The sequence below is a fragment of the Panthera pardus genome, unplaced genomic scaffold, assembly GCF_024362965.1.
Source record: "Panthera pardus isolate Hobbes unplaced genomic scaffold, ASM2436296v1 HiC_scaffold_6, whole genome shotgun sequence".
Classification (NCBI taxonomy): Eukaryota; Metazoa; Chordata; class Mammalia; order Carnivora; family Felidae; genus Panthera; species Panthera pardus.
The window spans coordinates 95318526-95336846 of NW_026526991.1; the positions used below are offsets into that span (position 1 = coordinate 95318526).

Here is an 18321-nt window from a genome sequence, read left to right on the forward strand (position 1 = left end):
GACAGAGAAGTGGGGCTCATCCAAAGTGGGTCTCGAGCTCCCGCAATGTGGGGCTCTAGCTCATGAACCATGAAATCATGACCTGAGCTGAAGTTGGACGTTTAACCAACGGAGCCAGCCAGGTGCCCCAGCAGTGATCTTGTTGAACATCTCCATCAGCGCTTTTGAGTGACCAGATGCATTGTCAACGAGCAGTAATATTTTGAAAGTAATCTTTTTTTTTCTGAGCAGTGGGTCTCAACAGTGGGCTTAAAAACCAGTAAACCATGTTGTAAACAGATGTGTTGTCATCCAGGCTTTGCTGTTCCATTTATAGAACAGGCAGAGTAGATTTAGCATAATTTTTGAGCACTCTAGGATTTTCAGAATGGTGAATGAGCATTGGTTTCAGTTTAAAGCCACCAGCTGCGTTATCCCCTAAGGAGAGAGTCAGTTGGTTCTTTGATGATTTGAAGCCAGGCATTGACTTTTCTCTAGCTGTGGAGGTTCTAGATGTTGTGTTTTTCTAATATAAGGTTGTTTTGTCTACATTGAAAATGTGTGATTTAGTGTAGCCACCTTCCTTAATTATCTTATCTAGATTTTCTGAATAACTTTCTTCTGCTTCTATATTGATACTTGGTGCTTTACCTTGCACTTTTATGTTATGGAGAGGCTTCTTTCTTTAAACCTCGAGAACCATCCTGTGTTAGCTTCAGACTTTTCTGCAGGTTCCTCACCTCTCTCAGCCTTCGTAGAACTGAAGAGAGTTTGGGCTTTGCTCTGGGTTAACCTTTGGCTTAAGGGAATGTTGTGGTTGGTTTGATCTATCTAGACTGCTAAAACTTTTTCCATTATCATCAATAAGGCTGTTGTGCTTTCTTATCATTTGTGTGTTCACTCTAGTAGTACTTTTAATTTCCTTCAAAAGCTTTCCCTTTGCATTCACAACTTGGCTAATTGGCACAAGAGGCCTAGCTTTTGGCCTGTTTCTGCTTTTGACATGCCTTTCTCACTAAGCTTAATCACTTCTAGCTTTTGATTTAAAGTGAGAGATGTGGGCCTCTTACTTTCACTTGAACACTTAGAGGCCATTATAGGGTTATTCATTGGCCTGATTTCAACATTGTTGTGTCTCGGGACCTGAGGAGAGGGAGAGACACAGGGGAATGTCTGGTTGGTGGCACAGTCAGAACACATAAAACACTTATTGATTTTGTTGTCTTTGTGGGTACAGTTTGTGGTGCCCCAAAACAATTACAGTAGTAGTATAACAAGTCACTGATCAAAGATTACCATAACAAATACAACAATAATGAAAATATTAGAAATATTAGGAGAATTAACCATAAGGTGAAGTACATACATGAAGTGAGCAAATGCTATAGGAAAAATGGCACCAGTAGACTTGACGCAGAATTGCCACAAACCTTTAATTTGTAAAAAAGGCATTATCTGCAAAGTGCAGGAAAGTGCAAAGTGCAGTGCGGTGAGGTGTGTTCCCTTGTGATGAGCCAAGGAAATTGCCTCTGTAATCTCCTGGAGGAGTCAAGGGAGAATAGAAAAGGCCTCACAGAATAGCTGGGAATATTCCTGCTCAAGAGTTAGGGTGTGATTGTCTACTCAAAGAGCCAGAGAAAAAAATTTCTTGGCTGGAAAATATCAAAGTACCATGTTGCAACAGACTAGATGTATGGAGCACTGATTCAGGAGTTGAAATTGAGGAAAGATACATGAATTTCTGGAAAGGAGAGAAGTTTAAATAGCATTATCAAGGTAGGGATGGTGTGTGTCCGTAGTTGAAGCCCAGTCCTCATCCAAGTTATGTCACCATACAAGCGTCAAAAATAAATCTCTACTTAGGAAGACACTTTATTTGGAAAGACTGTTGTGATGCTCTGACCATGAGGTACGTAGGTATCTGAACATCAAATTCCAAAAGGCTTTTCTCTTTTTTTTTTTTTTTTAATTTTTTTTTAATGTTTATTTATTTTTGAGACAGAGAGAGACAGAGCATGAACAGGGGAGGAGCAGAGAGAGAGGGAGACCCAGAATCTGAAACAGGCTCCAGGCTCTGAGCTGTCAGCACAGAGCCTGACGCGGGCTCGAACTCACGGACCGTGAGATCATGACCTGAGCCGAAGTCGGACGCTTAACCGACCGAGCCACCCAGGTGCCCCCAAAAGGCTTTTCTCTTATAGATACAAGTGAATAGTGCCAGCAGAATCTTTGTGGGAGAGTGGGATAAACTGGTGGGGGTTAGCAGATGACATGACCGTGGTAATTTAACAGATGTTTTTTCTGTGGTCACCTTATGCTCGGAACGAGTCCTTAAAAGAGGATGTTCTGCATTGTCTTGCTTAAGCTGAGAGCTAGCCAAAGTTTAGCAGTGCGTGGCGAGGAGGTATACTTGACTAAACTTTGGACAAGTCAATAGGTAAGAAATGGGCATTTGTGAGCCCTTGGCCAGTACTTAATGTAAAATCCTTTTGGGTTAATGGCAGATATATTGCTTCTGGAAAATACCTTTTAGATATTAGTGCAGGTTCTAGAAAATACCTATTCGATATTAGTAAATATGTTTACCGTATTATTGTCAGGCAGTAAACTCTGCCACGGTTTGGGGATAAACTTAGTTATAAGATAGTGCTGCTGTTCCCAAGGGACAGAGGTCTTGGTTGAAATAGTAAATGTATTTTTAAAAATGCTAATATCAAATACATGGTAAAGACTGTAAGGTCTCAAAGAAGGAAAGCTGAGGCAGTAGGAAAGATTGATGGAATAGGTAAGGTTTAAATCTGGCCTTGAAGAACTTGCTTGCTGGGATAATGAGAGAGAAATACGGAGTATGGAAAATGAATACACTGTGGTGATGTAGTGCTCACAGTCAGTATGTTAAAAACCAGTTTGTATGATCCAGAGGCTATTAAGTTAGAGTCATAGGTAGAAGTCACCTGGTGGTGGCCTGAAGTATTGAGCCTTTTTTATTTTAGGCAAAGGAAATCAGAAAGCTTTTTGAGTGAGATAAAGCAGAAGTATTTGAGGTGGAAAAGGATTGGGAGAATATTGAGATCACTTACTATTAGTTTAGGTATAAGGTCATGAAGGTCTAGAGTAGGATAGTGGTTCTAAAAATGGAAAAGAAACATTTAAGGACATGCTAAAGAAGGATCAGCAAGACAGTAATTGGCAGACTGGGGGAAAAGGGAGGTGTCAAAGAGGGTACCAGTGAGATTAGAAAATGGTACTCTCAGTGTACCAGTGAGATTAGAAAATGGTACTGTTGACTCTTGAAGTGTTGTTGTTTTTTTTTGTTTTTGGTGGGTTGGGGGGCAGGTGATGAATTTAATGGCTAGAGGAGATAGCCAACAAGAGGTTATAGGTCCAGTAGTGAAGATTAGGCTGGAGATGAAAAAATTACCTGAATAGAGTTGCTTTATTGACCAGGTGAACTTGGCTTTCTCTACTATACTTTTGCATTTCAGGAACAAGAAAGAGAGAATCTTGGGGATATCTATAATTGAGAAGTGGGGGGGGGGGGAGATTTGAAACTAAAAGGCAAATGAAGCATGACCAGAAAAATAAGAATAATAGCGTAGTATAGTATAAGGAGAACATTCTGTATAGGTAGAGCTATCGTCAACACTGTTGAATGCTAGAGAGGTCAAGAATAAGGACTGAGAAAAGGCCATTGGATTTGGTTAGGAAGACTTGGAGAGAGTAGGATTAGTTGAGTGACTGGTGGAGAGTTACTGTAAATTAGAATAAGAGGTGGTGGTATGAAGTATATTCAGTATTGTAAGATTTTGTGGTGAGGAGAAATACAATTCTCTTGGTGGTAGCAAGGTTAGGGATATTAAAGTTTTTGATAGCAGGGACCTGGCAGGAGTCATTGAAGATCTAAGAAATAGGGAATCATCCATAGAGCAAAGTTGCAGAGAGGAAGTAGGGAGGCTGAATCAAAAGTTTTGCTTTAACCTTAAAAAGGAGAAAGGGTAACTTGTCATTTGAGACTGTGGACAAGATAAAGGAGGATGGGTGGGACATGAGAGATTTTTGAGAAGTTTAAATTAAGTTGTTGGGGATATATGACATTTACCTTGTTAGAGTGAACTCTAGGATTTCCTTTTAACAGTTCGTAGGTTTAAGTATAGTCCTTTATTTCTTTCTGTATTTTTTTTTAAAGATCTTATTTTTATTTTAATTTTTATTTTATTTATTTATTTTTTAAACGTTTATTTATTTTTGAGACAGAGAGAGACCGAGCATGAACGGGGGAGGGTCAGAGAGAGGGAGACACAGAATCTGAAACAGGCTCCAGGCTCTGAGCTGTCAGCACAGAGCCCGACGCGGGGCTTGAACTCACGGACCGTGAGATCATGACCTGAGCCGAAGTCGGCTGCCTAACCAACTGAGCCACCCAGGCGCCCCTAAAGATCTTATTTTTAAGTAATATCCACACCCAACATGGGACTTGAACTCAATAATGCTGAGATCAGGAGTTGCATAGTGACTGTAGTCACTGAGCTGTAGTGACTGAGCCAGCAGGGGTCCCTAAGTATAGTCCTTTAGAAATCTTAATTATAAACAGTACTGCTAAGTTAAAAGAAGTTAACTTGTTCCCCACCCCAACCTTCTTTTATTCCTCTTGTACTTAGGCTTCTGAAGCCTTAAATGGTCAGATGGGTTCTTTGGATTTTGTAGACCCCATGTTCAGTAGAAATGTTTGACTTGAAAGTCATAAACAGACTTACTATTACTAGATTTAGCTGATACTTAATGCCATATGCAGATCTGGTCCACAGTTTTCCAAGGATAGTGCCAAAGAAAGGTGCTCAATAAATATTAGATTATTATCAGTTTTGGACTTTAAATTATAAGTGCTCAGACTTAGCCTTGTGCAGCACTTGGCATTGTACCCTTCATTAATAGAGACCCTTTTCCTGATTTTTTGAATTGGCTCCTAGTATGAGGGGCTCGATATAAGAGAGTGCACTGGACACTGTGAGTACTGATAAATCAGTGTGATGAATGAAGGCATGAAATTAGTTAAAAGTGAATCAATCTGTGAGGGAGATTTATAAATTTGTCAATAACAGTATCAGATGTACAGAATAAGCAGAAAGAGCTCTTAGTCACTTTTTAAAAAATCTATCCACCCATTTGTTTTTGACTAAGAAAGTTGAATTTAAGCTTTGTTAGAAGGGAAATTCATGTTATAGATGAAAATAGTGGACTTTATAACTCCATTTGGCAGCCATAATCCATAAACTGGCTTAAACATCATTTTTTTCTTTATGCTTTTTTGAGCACCTTAATTTTTTGAAATTAATTTCTTAAAAACAGGGTAGCAATTACTTTTAAATGGTATGTGGTATTGGCTTTGGATGACACAGTTTTAGACCTTCGGTAAGTAATTGTGGGAGAAGATTATGTAGATTATTGTATAATTCTGGTATTATTTTTCCTTCCTCATTTGTCTTATCTCAGCCTTTAGATCTGTGCTATCCAATACGACCACTTGTCTATTTAAATGTAAATGAATTAAGATAAAATAAAATAAAAGATTTAATTTCTTAGTCATACTAGCCATGTTTTAGGTGCTTCCTAGCCACATGTGGTCAGTGGGTACTGTATTGCCCAGTGGAGAGTCTATTTCTATTATCATAGAAAGTTGTGTGGATAGTTGTAGTCTAGATCTTTAGTTACTAATAATGCCTGGAAAGTAAATATCAGGAACTTGGAATAGATACTTAAAACACCCCAAACCATGGAATTTATACAACTTCAATCCTAACAAAGTCAGCCTTCTAAAAGTTAAATATTATTTCTTTAGGATAGCCTTTGTATTTAATTTTGGTCTTAGGCCTTACTCAGAGGTCATTCTGATAATAATGTAAGACAGAATAAAATAGTTGTGCTAAGAGCTGTCTCTGCCAGACTGTTTATTTAACAGCTTAATTAAGATATAATTGATGATACAATAAATTGTGCATATGGAAAGTATAACATTTAATAAAGTTTTGATATGTGTATATCTCTGGAACCATCATCATAGCCAACCTAATATATCTATTACCTACAGGTTTCCTCATGCCTCTTTATAATCCCTCCCTGTATAAGCCCTGTTCTTTTTTTACCCTCTCTGTTCACCTCTAGACAATTGCTGATTTGCTTTCTGTCACAATAGAGTAATTTGAATTTTCTAAAATTTTGTATAAGTGGAGTCATGCAATCTATACTCTCTTTTTTTTGGTCTGAGTTCTTTCACTCTCCATAATTATTTTGAGATTCACATATTGTATGAGATTACATGTACACATAATTCATTACTTTTTATTGTATGGATGTATCACAGTTTGTTCATCTATCTGTTGATGACTGCTGCTGTTGATAAGCTGCTATGAACATTTATATACAGGTCTTTGTATTGACATATGCTTTTATTTCTCTTGAGTAAATACCTAGGCATGGAATGGCTGGATAATATGGTAGGTTGTATGTTTAACCTTTTAAGAACTATTTTCCAAATTGGCTGCACCATTTTACATTCTCTCCAGTAGGGTGTGAATGTTCCACTGGTTCCATCGTTGCAAATTCTTGGAATGGCCAAGCTTTTTAATGTGACAGACTATTTTAACCAGAAAAGACTGTCCTAGGAGAATTAATTCCTGGTTCTTGCAACTTTTTGTATTTAAGTGCTACAAAAATAGTATTTTGTGAAAAGATTTTAAGACAGTCTTCTACAGATTTATTTACTCTTATTTTTGATAGTATTTGTTCATTAATGCTGATTTGAAACTCAATTTATGAGAGCCATTACATTTCCTTTCTTACTTATTTCTCTTTTTTTGTTCTAGCGGCCCCTTTGTTGCTTTATGCAAACAGACGGGACTTGCGATTGGTTGATGCTACAAATGGCAAAGAGAATGCTACGATTGTAGTTGGAGGCTTGGAGGATGCAGCTGCGGTGGACTTTGTGTTTGGTCATGGCTTGATATACTGGAGTGATGTCAGCGAAGAAGCCATTAAACGAACAGAGTTTAACAAAACTGAGAGTGTACAGAATGTTGTTGTCTCTGGATTATTGTCCCCTGATGGACTGGCATGCGATTGGCTTGGAGAAAAATTATACTGGACAGATTCTGAAACAAATCGGATTGAAGTTTCTAATTTAGATGGATCTTTACGAAAAGTTTTATTTTGGCAAGAGTTGGATCAACCCAGAGCTATTGCCTTAGATCCTTCAAGTGGGTAAGTTTTGTGCAATGTACAAAGGCTGTTGCATCTCTGTTTCCTGGTTTCTTTCTGCTAGCATAGACTCCCCCATCCCCAAGAGAAAAGAGGTCAAAAACCCAATTTTAGATTCTTTGAGCTTCTTTTCAAGTAGACTTGAATGTGGAAGATTGTGTTGTGTTCTTTAAGATGTTTCTGTAAACAGTTTTGTTTCTAATATCACTTACAGGACAGCAATATATAGAGTTCTTGGTTTGTTTTCTACATTTAATAAGTACAAGAGGATAATTAGAAGAAGAAGGAATGAAGACCTAAAAGAGTAGTATTGATTTATGGATCTTAAAACTTTCATTGTATATGCAATCATTTTGTAGTACTAGTGTTTTTTTAATTAAACTCTGAACTATTATTTAATAATTTAATATGCCAGTATTGAATGAACAATAAAAATTAAGTTGTTAACTCATTTCTAATTCAAGAGATTTGCTGTAAAGATTTATTTTCTAATGAGAAGGGAAACGTAAAGCCAAGGGTAAATCCTGTTAGAAAATGTGAACTGTGTCATTATATGCTTCTGTTACTATGCTTCACTTCTACCATATACCATTCCTTGATACTTGTTTATTGAATATGTTGTCATGCCACCTGTCATGGTAGGGGTAGATAAACATCTAAACATGAACCTGAAATGAGTTACTAGTAATTTAAAATCTAAAGATAAGTAACCTGCAAATAACCATTTTAACACTTTGTTTTCTTTGACTTTCAAGTATGTTGGAATGTTTTAAAATTCATTTATAGGAGTGCCTGGGTGGCTCAGTCGGTTAAGCGTCCAACTTCAGCTCAGGTCGTGATCTCATGGTTCGTAAGTTCAGGCCCCTTGTTGGGCTCTGTACTGAAGGTCAGAGCCGGGAGCCTGCTTCAGATTCTGTTTCCCCCTCTCTTCTGCTCCTCCCCTGCTTGTACTCTGACTCAGTATAGTGAAACTTTAGGATGAGAAGTCTGGAACACACATGTAATTTTTATGTGTGTGTATTTATATATATGTGTGTGTGTGTGTGTGTGTGTATTAAAATTGTATAATTTTCAGAGGGGCATTAAGAGGTATCTGCTAAAGTCAGGATGGTCTTTTAATAAAGCATGATAAAATACAGTGGTTCTAGTGGGAGGAAAAAGTATTGAGTGGCCCAAGGAGGAGGTCACAGATGTTGGATATGCAATAAACTGTACAGATTGAAGAATTTGGTTGTTGAGAACTTGAAAGATATTTTTGACAAATGGAATCTGTGTTTTTCCAACAAAGTTTGAGAGTCTCCGTGTTGAAATGTTTGTGAGGTTACTGCTTTATAGAGCATACAGGGTTTTTGGTGCTTTCAGTGGTCATTAGGGAACTTTGGTGAAAAGACAAATAGTTCTTAAAATTTTTTTTTTGACAGACTTAATTTTATAACTGTAAGGGTGATGATGGCAATTTAGCCAAATACCCATTAAGTAGTATGTTTAGAGTTCTGCTTTTTGTGTTCTTGTTGGGGAGAAAGAATATCTTTAAGGATTTGCAGTGTATTTAAAGACAGAAAACTTGGGAGAGAGAACTTTCCCTTCTTCAAAAGCCTGTTTATTTGCATTATGTAGTGTGTAAGTGGAGAGGGGAAGAGTGTTAAAAAAAATTGGAAGGGCCACAGAGCTCTTGTGGTGGATGGGTAGATAAAAGAGCTTGATTACCACAGTTCTGGAGCAGCATGTAGATCATTTCTATAAGGAATAATACGATAGTACATCATATAAGGGATAATGTGATGGTACATATTCAAGGGAGCTGAATTTATAGGTAACTCTTCACTCAGGATTTGATAATATAATGATTAAATGAGTCATTCTCATTTTGTGCCCTAAAGCTGATCAGCTTTACTTCTGGGTGTCTCATCTGATAAGTATCTAGGAAGTAAGTTTACCGTATGATTAAAAAATACATTAGAGTTTTTCTGTGGCTAACTTCCCAGTATTGAAGATGAGAAACCACCAAAGACTCAGCTGATCAAGAATATTACTGGAAGAATCAATAAAACTGTGCTTTGAAGGTAGACAGTAGTGTTATTAAAGCTTCTAAGGGATGCTCAGTGAAGGCGTAAAGTTTGCTCAGACACTCAAATATTTTTTCATTATTTTTGAAGGTTGTGGTTAGTGTTGCTTATGTGTAGGAGTGTGTATGTAAATTTTCTCCCCCTCCCATTCTTAAAATCTTTTTAATTTTTGGAAAGTTATGTGTCATATGGCTATTTTTAAAATTACACAACTGGAAATAAATAGAATGCAGCCAAATGGTATACATTTGGTAGTTAGCATGATGGAGTGTAAAATTATATTTTAAACTCATGCATTTAAAAATATATTCTATCAGTCTTCAGTGTTGATCTTAAATTTATGTTAAGGATTGTGGTTTTACTGGAAAAGTAATTTTAGATTGAGTACATCACTTATCAAACAGAAGAGATGATTTCCAGATTTATTTTGGGGGGGGGGAGAAATGAAGTTTACTTTCCAGAGAAAGTACATGAAAACAGTGCTGAAGAAAAATGTAGGCCTTATCAGAGTTCCAGTATCCTGGGTTATGGGGTTCAGAAGAGCTGACTGAGCTCTCTCACATCAGCTTATGTAAAAGGAAAGCTATTGAATGACTGGTATTGTTTGAGCCCTGGGAACTAGTGCAGACATCTGTGTGCTTTCGGATGTATGGAGTTCTTTGTGTGATCAGTCCATTTAGCCTAGACTGAAGGAAGATTTTTGTTTCCCTCCCTAAATTTGGCCTCTGTTAGTCTGAGATTTTTTTTTCTTTCTTTTGAGTGATGGCAGTGTAGAATTCAGAATAAGGGGCAGGAAAATGTGTGTATACAAATTGTTCCAGAAATGAACAACCATAGTTAGAGAAAGCAGTATCCTTACTTTATAGGGAAAGGTATTCCTGACTGTGTGGCTGCTCTAATTGTAAGTTCCTTAGTCTGTTTCACAATGACTGTACTAATCTTAGTGATGTTGAGGGCCAGGTGTTTCAGGTACACATAAAGCAGTTTTAAGGGTTTTTTGTTTGTTAAGGATCTGTTCATATTTCAAATCCTTTTGGATATTTTTGAAAAAGTTAAACTTTAGTGATTCAGTCTGAAGTGAATTCATACTGAACCACTTTGAATGATACATATTTTTAAAATATATTCTTATCATGAAGAATAATATTTATAGTACTAAGAGCTCTGCTTTAAAAATGCTTGCAGAACTCAGTGGAAAAAGAATAATGTATACTTTCCTCAACAATTATATACATTTAATTGTCATATCTTGAGTATGTTTAAAAGTATTTTCTACACTGTTATGTTCCAGGTGACAAAAATCATTCCTGCCACATAGAAGGTGTTCAAAAATATTTAAAAAATCTTTTAATGTCTATTTAATTTTGAGAGAGAGACACAGACAGAGCAGGAGTGGGGGAGGGGCAGAGAGAGAAGGAGATACAGAATTGGAAGCAGGTTCCAGGCTCTGAGCTGTCAACACTGAGCCCACTGCGGGGCTTGAACCCATGAACTGTGAGATGACCTGAGTCCAAGTTGGCCGCTTAACCAACTGAGCCACCTAGGCACCCCAATAAATATCTTTTGAGTGACTGGATTTTTTATTTTCTTTCATAATCCTTTTAGTTTTCCTTGTTAGAGGAGAAAATGTTTTCTAAGCAAATGTAAATTTTAGCATCATCTCATGAATTCTACCTCAGTATGGTTTTGATTATAATTTCTTATTTAAAACATAACAAGGTTTTTAGTTTTTCAATTCAGTTCATCAAGATTATATTTTATGGAAATATAAAAGTCACTTATAAAGTCACTTATAAATATAAGTCATTTTATCTTTTTGGACTTCAGTTTTCTCATCTCTAATATGATGGGTTTCTTTCAGTTTTGACATTGTTTAAACTTAAAAAGTGAAGATATTTAAATAAGTACTCTATATCAATTTAAAATTTTTTACTTTACAATTACACATTCAAGTCCATAATTTAGTGTATGTTACACTTAGAATTATTTCTGCAGAACAGATTCTTTTTAAAAATTTTTTTCTAAAGTTTTTTTTTAATGTTTGTTTATTTTTGAGAGAGAGAGAGAGAGAGAGAGTGCACAAGTGGGGGAAAGGCAAAGAGAGAAGGGGATGGAGGATCTGAAGTGGGCTCTGTGCTGATAGCAGAGAGCTCGGTGTGGGGCTGGAACTCATGAACCTTGAGATCATGACCTGAGCCAAAGTCAGATGCTTAACCGACTGAACCACCCAGGTGCCCCTTTGCAGAACAGATTCTTAAAATTTGTTTCTACTGCCCTTATTGCATAGGTCATCACACTCAACACCCCCCCCCCCCCCCCCCCCGCCCTTTTTTAGGGCTATTCGACTCGTAAAACCAGTTTGCCAATTCTACGTGATGTAAATTGGAAAATACTGTAAACTGTCAAAGGTTCTTTTTGTTTGAAGAATGAAAAAGATAGCAAATTACTTTCAGGCAGATTATATAGGTTAAACATATGTTTGGGAGGTGAGGTTTTGAGATTACTACCCCAAATTTAAGAGAAACGTATTAGAAAAGCCACTAATCCAGGAAATCTGGATTATTGGTTTGGCTTTACCCGCCTCTGGGGTATGATGCAAGGTCCTTGAAAATGAAAAGAAAACTTTTTAAGAATAAGTAAGTGTGTGTGTATATGTATATTTTCAAATGTTAGTGTAGGGCTCTTTACTTAAAAAAAAGAAAAATCTTAACTCATATCCAATTTTTACAAGAAATCTTAATCCCATCCAATTTTTAGTTCTTTATGTCTACTATTCTTTATGTCTACTATCCATTACCCTTAGATTGAGTTTTAATTATGTAGTCAAAATTTTTTTATGTCCTCTATCTCCAGGCCCACTTTTATTGAAGGAATATTAAAAAGGAATATTTACAGTATAACTAAATGACTTTACCTAGTCCAGTCTCTTAATAGTTTTGGTTTTTCAGTAAACGCTTTCCTTGCTTGCAGCACTGACCTTTTAATTCGGCCTAAGCAGAAAGAAGAATAAAATTTTGTGAGAGTAAACAACAGGATACCTTTAACTGTCTGTATTTTGGTGATCTTACGTACCCTTGCTGTATTCCACTGTGATTGGCTCTTTAGAAGCTACAGTAAATTATTTTTATTTTTATTTTTTATTTTTTTAAGACATAAAAAGACATTTTATTATTGTTTTGCTACATAACAGTGAATACACTCAATTGCATTTTCTCAAATGGCAAATAAGGCACAAGATAACATCTCTTTGATTCCTGAAAACCTCAATATCATCTGTCTTTTGGTGGATCCAGTTTCCTACGACGTCTATGATACTGTCCACGAGGATACCAATGGTGCTTAGTAGTAAAGAACATTTTGCTAAGTTGTTCTATCATAGGTCCTTGCTCCAAGGGTTCATTTTTTTCTTCTAATCTGGTTTTCAGCACTTGATCATGTGTTTCTTCATTATTACACACAGGATCTGGCCATGGGATAGGTTTTGTACGTTCATATGGAATGTCCACAGAAGGGTGGTAGCATACTATTGTCCTGCCATCAGATGTCAAAGCAAGCTCTACTTTGCAATTATAGTCATCTGGAAGAGGCGAATACGTAGATTTATGACAAACACAATATAAAGCTCCGTTTTGAATCGGAAATAAATGTTTCCAGATAGTTCTGTTTGATATCACCCGTTTTACTGCTGCTAATACCATGGTGACTCAAGATGCTTATCCGGTGGTGTGAAAGATGACCTGGAGAAACTGCTTTTAAAATCTGCTTCCAGGCATACCTATTTTCATCCCTGACCGACGCTCACCGCGAGCCCGCCATCTTACCTCCTACAGTAAATTATTTTTAACTGGCACCAAATATTTGTGCCATTGAGCCTTTAAGATTTTGGAAGGAGTTTGCCAGAGAGCTGATTTGTGAGGTAGGAAGAAAATGATTGTCTTTAGTATTTTTCGCATTATTTAATATTGATACTGTATTCCTTTTAGAAGTTTTTCTCTTAAGACTTCCTGATTTTTATACTCTTTGGTTTTCCTATCACTTGGACCACTCTTTTCCTTCTTTCACTAGCTCTTGAGATACGGAATAGTAAAAGTGCATCATTTTCTTTATTCTTTCCCTGAGATTATATCCATTTCCATAGCTTTTGCATAGAAGCAGATAGCCAATTATGCTAAAATAGAAAGCTTCATGCTAGTCTTTGCTTTAAAACATTGGTTCTGTGTATGAAGGATCTTGCTCCATATCTCAGCAACGTACAGTTTTGAAAGATGTCCTGCAAACTGGGGGAGCCTATTTTCTACCCATTAAATCCTAGAACTGGTAGGAAATCTTGAGGATCTTATAGCTAAAGGCCTTCACTTTTTGGCTAAAGAAACCAAGGCCTTGGCCAAAATAAGAGACAGCTAGATTCTAATTTACAATTTTTTTTTTTTTTGTAATTTGAGAGAGAGAGAGTGAGCAGGGGAGAGGGGTGGATGTGTGGGGGGAGGATGCAGGAGAGGGAGAGGGAGAGGGGGAGAGAGAATCTTAAGCAGGCTTCATGCTTGGTGCAGAACTTGATGGAGGGCTCAGTCTCACGACCATGGGGTCATGACTGACCTAAGCTGAAATCAAGCCTTGGATGCTTAACCAACTGAGCCATCCAGGCACGCCAAGACAGCCAGATTCTTAGCTGAGATTTCCCAGTCTCACATTAAGTGCTTTTTTCTTCATGAAAAGCATCTTGATAAAGCTGTGTTTCTTGTTTTGTTTTGCAAATTGAATTACTTTAAAAATGCAACATGGTAGCTTTATTTAAAGAAGGATTTTTGTAAATTCTTTGTTTTTTAGATTTATACGCTATCATTTTTTATTTTACCATTGCTTTTTGCATGCACTTAATCCACTTGGGTTCAGCTTCCTTATATTGAAGTATGTACTTCAGCTTTTTTTAGCAAAAGTTGATTAATTATAAACTCTTGGTCTTCATCTGAAAATGTATTTAGTTTGCCCTCATTTGTGAGTGAAAATTAGTTGATTATAGAATCTGGGCAATAGTTATTTTCATTCAGTTGTAGGAGGGTCTTATGATTTTAATTGTTGCTATGAGAGGTCTGTTATTTTCTAATTAACATTGTGGCTTTGTAAGTACTTTATCTGTTTTTTTTTTTTTTTCCTGGTTCTTTAGAAGCAGCCCATAAGCATCTCTTAAGTTTTGATATTTTGCAGCTTTTCCTACACTGTGTCTAGATGTAGCTCTATTTTTTTTTTTTTTTTTTTTTTTTTTAGTCCTGCTTAGAACTCATGTTTGTAAAATCTATTATTATTGTTTGGTAGTTCTAGAAACTTATCATCCATTATTTTTTACTTTTCCCTCATCATCCTTAGAATCCTTTGGAACTCCTTTCTGCTCCATGACTCTTAATCTTGTTTTCATATCGTCTCTTTATTTCTCTGGGCTAGTGTGTAGTTTATTTTTTTACTTGTCTTCCAGATAACTAATTCTTTTCTCAGGTGTGCCTAATTTTGCAGTTTAATGAATCAATTGAGCTTTTAATGTCAGTGACTATGCTTTTCTAGAAGCTCTTTGTGCTCCTCATTTAAAAGACTTATGAGAAAATGTCAGCCTACATGAAAGTAGAGAGAATAGCATACCAATAATTTTAGACTTATAAAAAAGTTACAAAAATAGTACACCCCGCATCCCTTAAGATTAACATTTTATTTAACCATAGAACAGTTATATAGACCAAGAAATTAATGTTGATATAGTACTGTATCTCTGTGTACCATATTTAAACTTGTCCAGTTTTCCTACTAGTGTCCTTCTGGTCTAGGATCCCATATTGCATTTAGTTGGTATCTACATAGTCTTTTCTAATCTGGGACATTTTAGCAGTCTTTGTCTTTATAACCTTGACCTTTTGAACATTACTGGACAGTCATTTTTTAGAATGTCTCTCAATTTGGGTTTGTCTGATGTTTTCTTATGATTGATTAAGGTTATACTTTTTTGGCAAGAATACCACAGAAGTGATGTGTGCTCTTCTCAGGGCATCCATCATATCAATAGTGCATGATATGAATCCTGGCGATGTTATATTTGATTACTTATGATGTTGTCTGCCAGAGTGTTGTTTTTTTTTTTAAACTGGATTTACTGTTATTTTCCTTGCAATAAATATTGGAAGCTATGTAGTTACCTTGTTTCTCATCATTCTTTTATCCACTAATTTAAGCATTCTTTGATGGTTTTTGCCTGCAACGATGATTGCTGTGGTTTTGCCACATGGTGATTTTTCTAGTTCCATTGTTTCTTCCACATGTATTATTAAATTCTACTTTAATGAAGAGCTATCTTGTTCTTCCCACTTATTTATTTATGTATTGTTTATATTAGTATGGACTCATGTGCATTTCTTTAATTCTATAGATTATAGTCCAGTATAATGTCATCATTTTTTGCTTAAACTGTCCCAGATTTGGCCATTGGGAGCTCCTTCAAATTTGTTTCTGTGTCCTTTTGATAAGTCCTCATCATTTTTTGAGTACTTATAATGGTCTGACTGTGGAAGATGTTTCAGACTTATTTTGTCCTTTTTCTACTTCGTGCTTAGAATCAACCATTCCTCCAAGGAGCTCTGTCTCCTTTTATTGGAAAATGGTATTTATTTATTTATTTATTTATCTGTTTATCTATTTATCTATCTATCTATGAGAGAGAGCGAGTGAGAGAGCTGGGGAGGGGCAGAAAGAGAGGGAGACACAGAATCCAAAGCAGGCTCTAGGTTCTGAGGTGTCAGCACAGAGCCTGACGTGGGGCTCGAACCCACAAACTATGAGATCATGATCTGAGCCAAAGTCGGACACTTAACTGACTGAACCACCCAGGCACCCCTGGAAAATGGTATTTAGAAACTAAGATCTGGAAGCTAAGTGTGTTCATTGCTACTAGGTTTTCATTGCTTTTAAGACCTCTCAGTACACAGAGTTAAGAAATACATGGATGTGTACACGTGCACATAGTTCTGTGTATTTTCATCTTTGTCTATATATTCAAAAAAACATGAGTTCATTATATCCAGTTCCAACCCACTGCTGCAAAATTATATTATAGTCTTGTCCTTTTCTTCTTTTGGTCTGTTCTTTGATATTGAGAAACCTGGTCTTATCCACAGTATATTTTTGTATATTTGGGTGCAAACCTAGTGTGCAAGGGTTTCAGAATTGCTAACCTATTCTATGAGTAACAAATTTACTGTCTAGAATACAATGCTATGAAACTACTGTCCATAGAGTCAAAATACTGTCTTTGAAATTTATTTAGGTAATTTCTTATCTGTTGCAGTGTGGCTGTGTTCTTCATTTATAAAACAATTATTACTGTTTGTCTTCCATTTCGAATGTTCCCCTGTATCCTAGCTGATTTTAAGTATTGATTTATATTGGAGTTTGTCAAACAATTGCCATTTTTTAAGAGTTAGAAATAAGACAAAAAGTTATACTCTGAGTAGTGTCCTTCTTCCCCATCTCTTTTACCCTGGTCCTATTCCCCCTTCCTGTCCAGTCTGTTCCCTCTTATTTATAGGTATTTTACTTTCATTAATTTTTGGTTTTATCTTCTTGAATTCCTTTTTGCACAAATGAGCTAATGCACGAGTGTTCTTTTATAGTTCTGTGTGTTTCCATCTTTGTCTACATATGAAAAGAACATGAGTTCATGTTGATAACTCCAGTTCCAGTCCACCACCGCAAAATTACATACTAGTCTTGTCCCTTTCCTCTTTTGGTCCATTCTGTGATAGTGGAAGCCTGGTCTTATCCACCTCCCCCTGCCTTTTTTCCCCTCTCATCCTGTTGCCTTACTGGAAAGATTGTACAGTTATCCAGTAGAATGTTTTAGATTTTGGATTTTCTAAGTGATCCTTGTAATGTTTGACTTATTTTTATGTCTTTACATTTCTTATAAAATGAAATTTAAAATAGAAGACTTAGTGACAAATTCAACATTTTGCACGAATGCTTCATAGGTAGTACTAAGTACTTTGTATTCATCACATCAGAAAGCACATAATATCTTGTCCTCCTTGTAGTGATACTAAGATAGTTCATTAGGTTCAGATGGTGAAAGTTAACATCTTTATTATAAAGCTGAGTTTTTCCTCTTATATCCTTCACATAATTTGTGGGATGATCCTTTTGTACTATGCCAATATCCAGTTCCTCATCTATTGATTGTTTTAACACCCACTGAACATTATTTTTTTGTATTATTTTATTAGGAATATCTGTTACTGTTTTATGATGTTTTATCTCATGTATTTTATTCCATATTTTATGTGTTTTAATCTTTTTAAATATTTATGATCTCTATTAGATTGCTCGGTTGTCTAAAGTTTTTAGAAATTCACTTCTGTGCTTTGTTATATTTGCTGTTTCTTGCTTAAGGTGAACTGTTGTTTCCATAGGTACTGTATAGTTTCGGATTGTGAGCTGATCTTCAGAGGAGTTACTGGCCTCCGGGGTGGGGGGTTGGTGGTGCATATCCCTCTAGAGAGGTTTTAGTTTGCTTCTGCTAACCACCCTACAGGGTTTCCAGGGACAACTTTATTTTCTGTTTTTAAATTGAAATATAATTTCTATACAGTAAAATGCACAGACCTTATTTATGCGGTTTTAGCAGATGTGTACACCTATGTTATCACCTTGTTCAAGCAGAGATCATTTTTTACATTTAATTTTTGGAGTTCGAAGTTCCTGTACCATGTACAGAGAATTAATTCAACCTCTAAACCGATGTGAGGGCAGTGTGTGGTTACAAAGTCTTTGCTGATTTTTCCTACCTTTTCAGAACCTAGGCCAAGACTGAAAAGCTCCTTTGCCTTCCTCTGCCAGTGGCAAATTTTTGTATTTCATTGTTCCCAGGGAGTCTGTGAAATGTGCAAGAATCTTCTCACAGTGTGTTTCTTATGTGTCAGGGCCTTATCTTCCCTGTTTTGCTGCTGAAACAGAAGTCCCTCAGTTTCTGAGATGAGAACATCCTAAAGGG

The 18321-nt window shown here is 36.3% G+C and overlaps 2 protein-coding genes across 3 annotated transcripts in view; one reads left to right on the forward strand and one right to left on the reverse strand.

Moving 5' to 3' along the window:
* Positions 1-18321, forward strand: part of LRP6 (LDL receptor related protein 6) — a 177932-nt gene that overhangs the window by 17693 nt on the left and 141918 nt on the right. For both annotated transcript variants that reach the window (XR_008419569.1, XM_053895297.1), the window contains exon 2: positions 6840-7233. Coding sequence is in view for 1 of the 2 variants with exons in the window: in XM_053895297.1 (XP_053751272.1) it covers positions 6840-7233 (394 nt within the window). In the remaining variant the exon portion in view is untranslated. The remainder of the gene's footprint in view (positions 1-6839; positions 7234-18321) is intronic.
* Positions 12438-13132, reverse strand: LOC109268617 (39S ribosomal protein L42, mitochondrial-like). The gene has a single exon (XM_053895299.1). It carries the CDS (start codon positions 12992-12994, stop codon positions 12566-12568), a length of 429 nt encoding a protein of 142 aa, XP_053751274.1. The 5' UTR covers positions 12995-13132; the 3' UTR covers positions 12438-12565.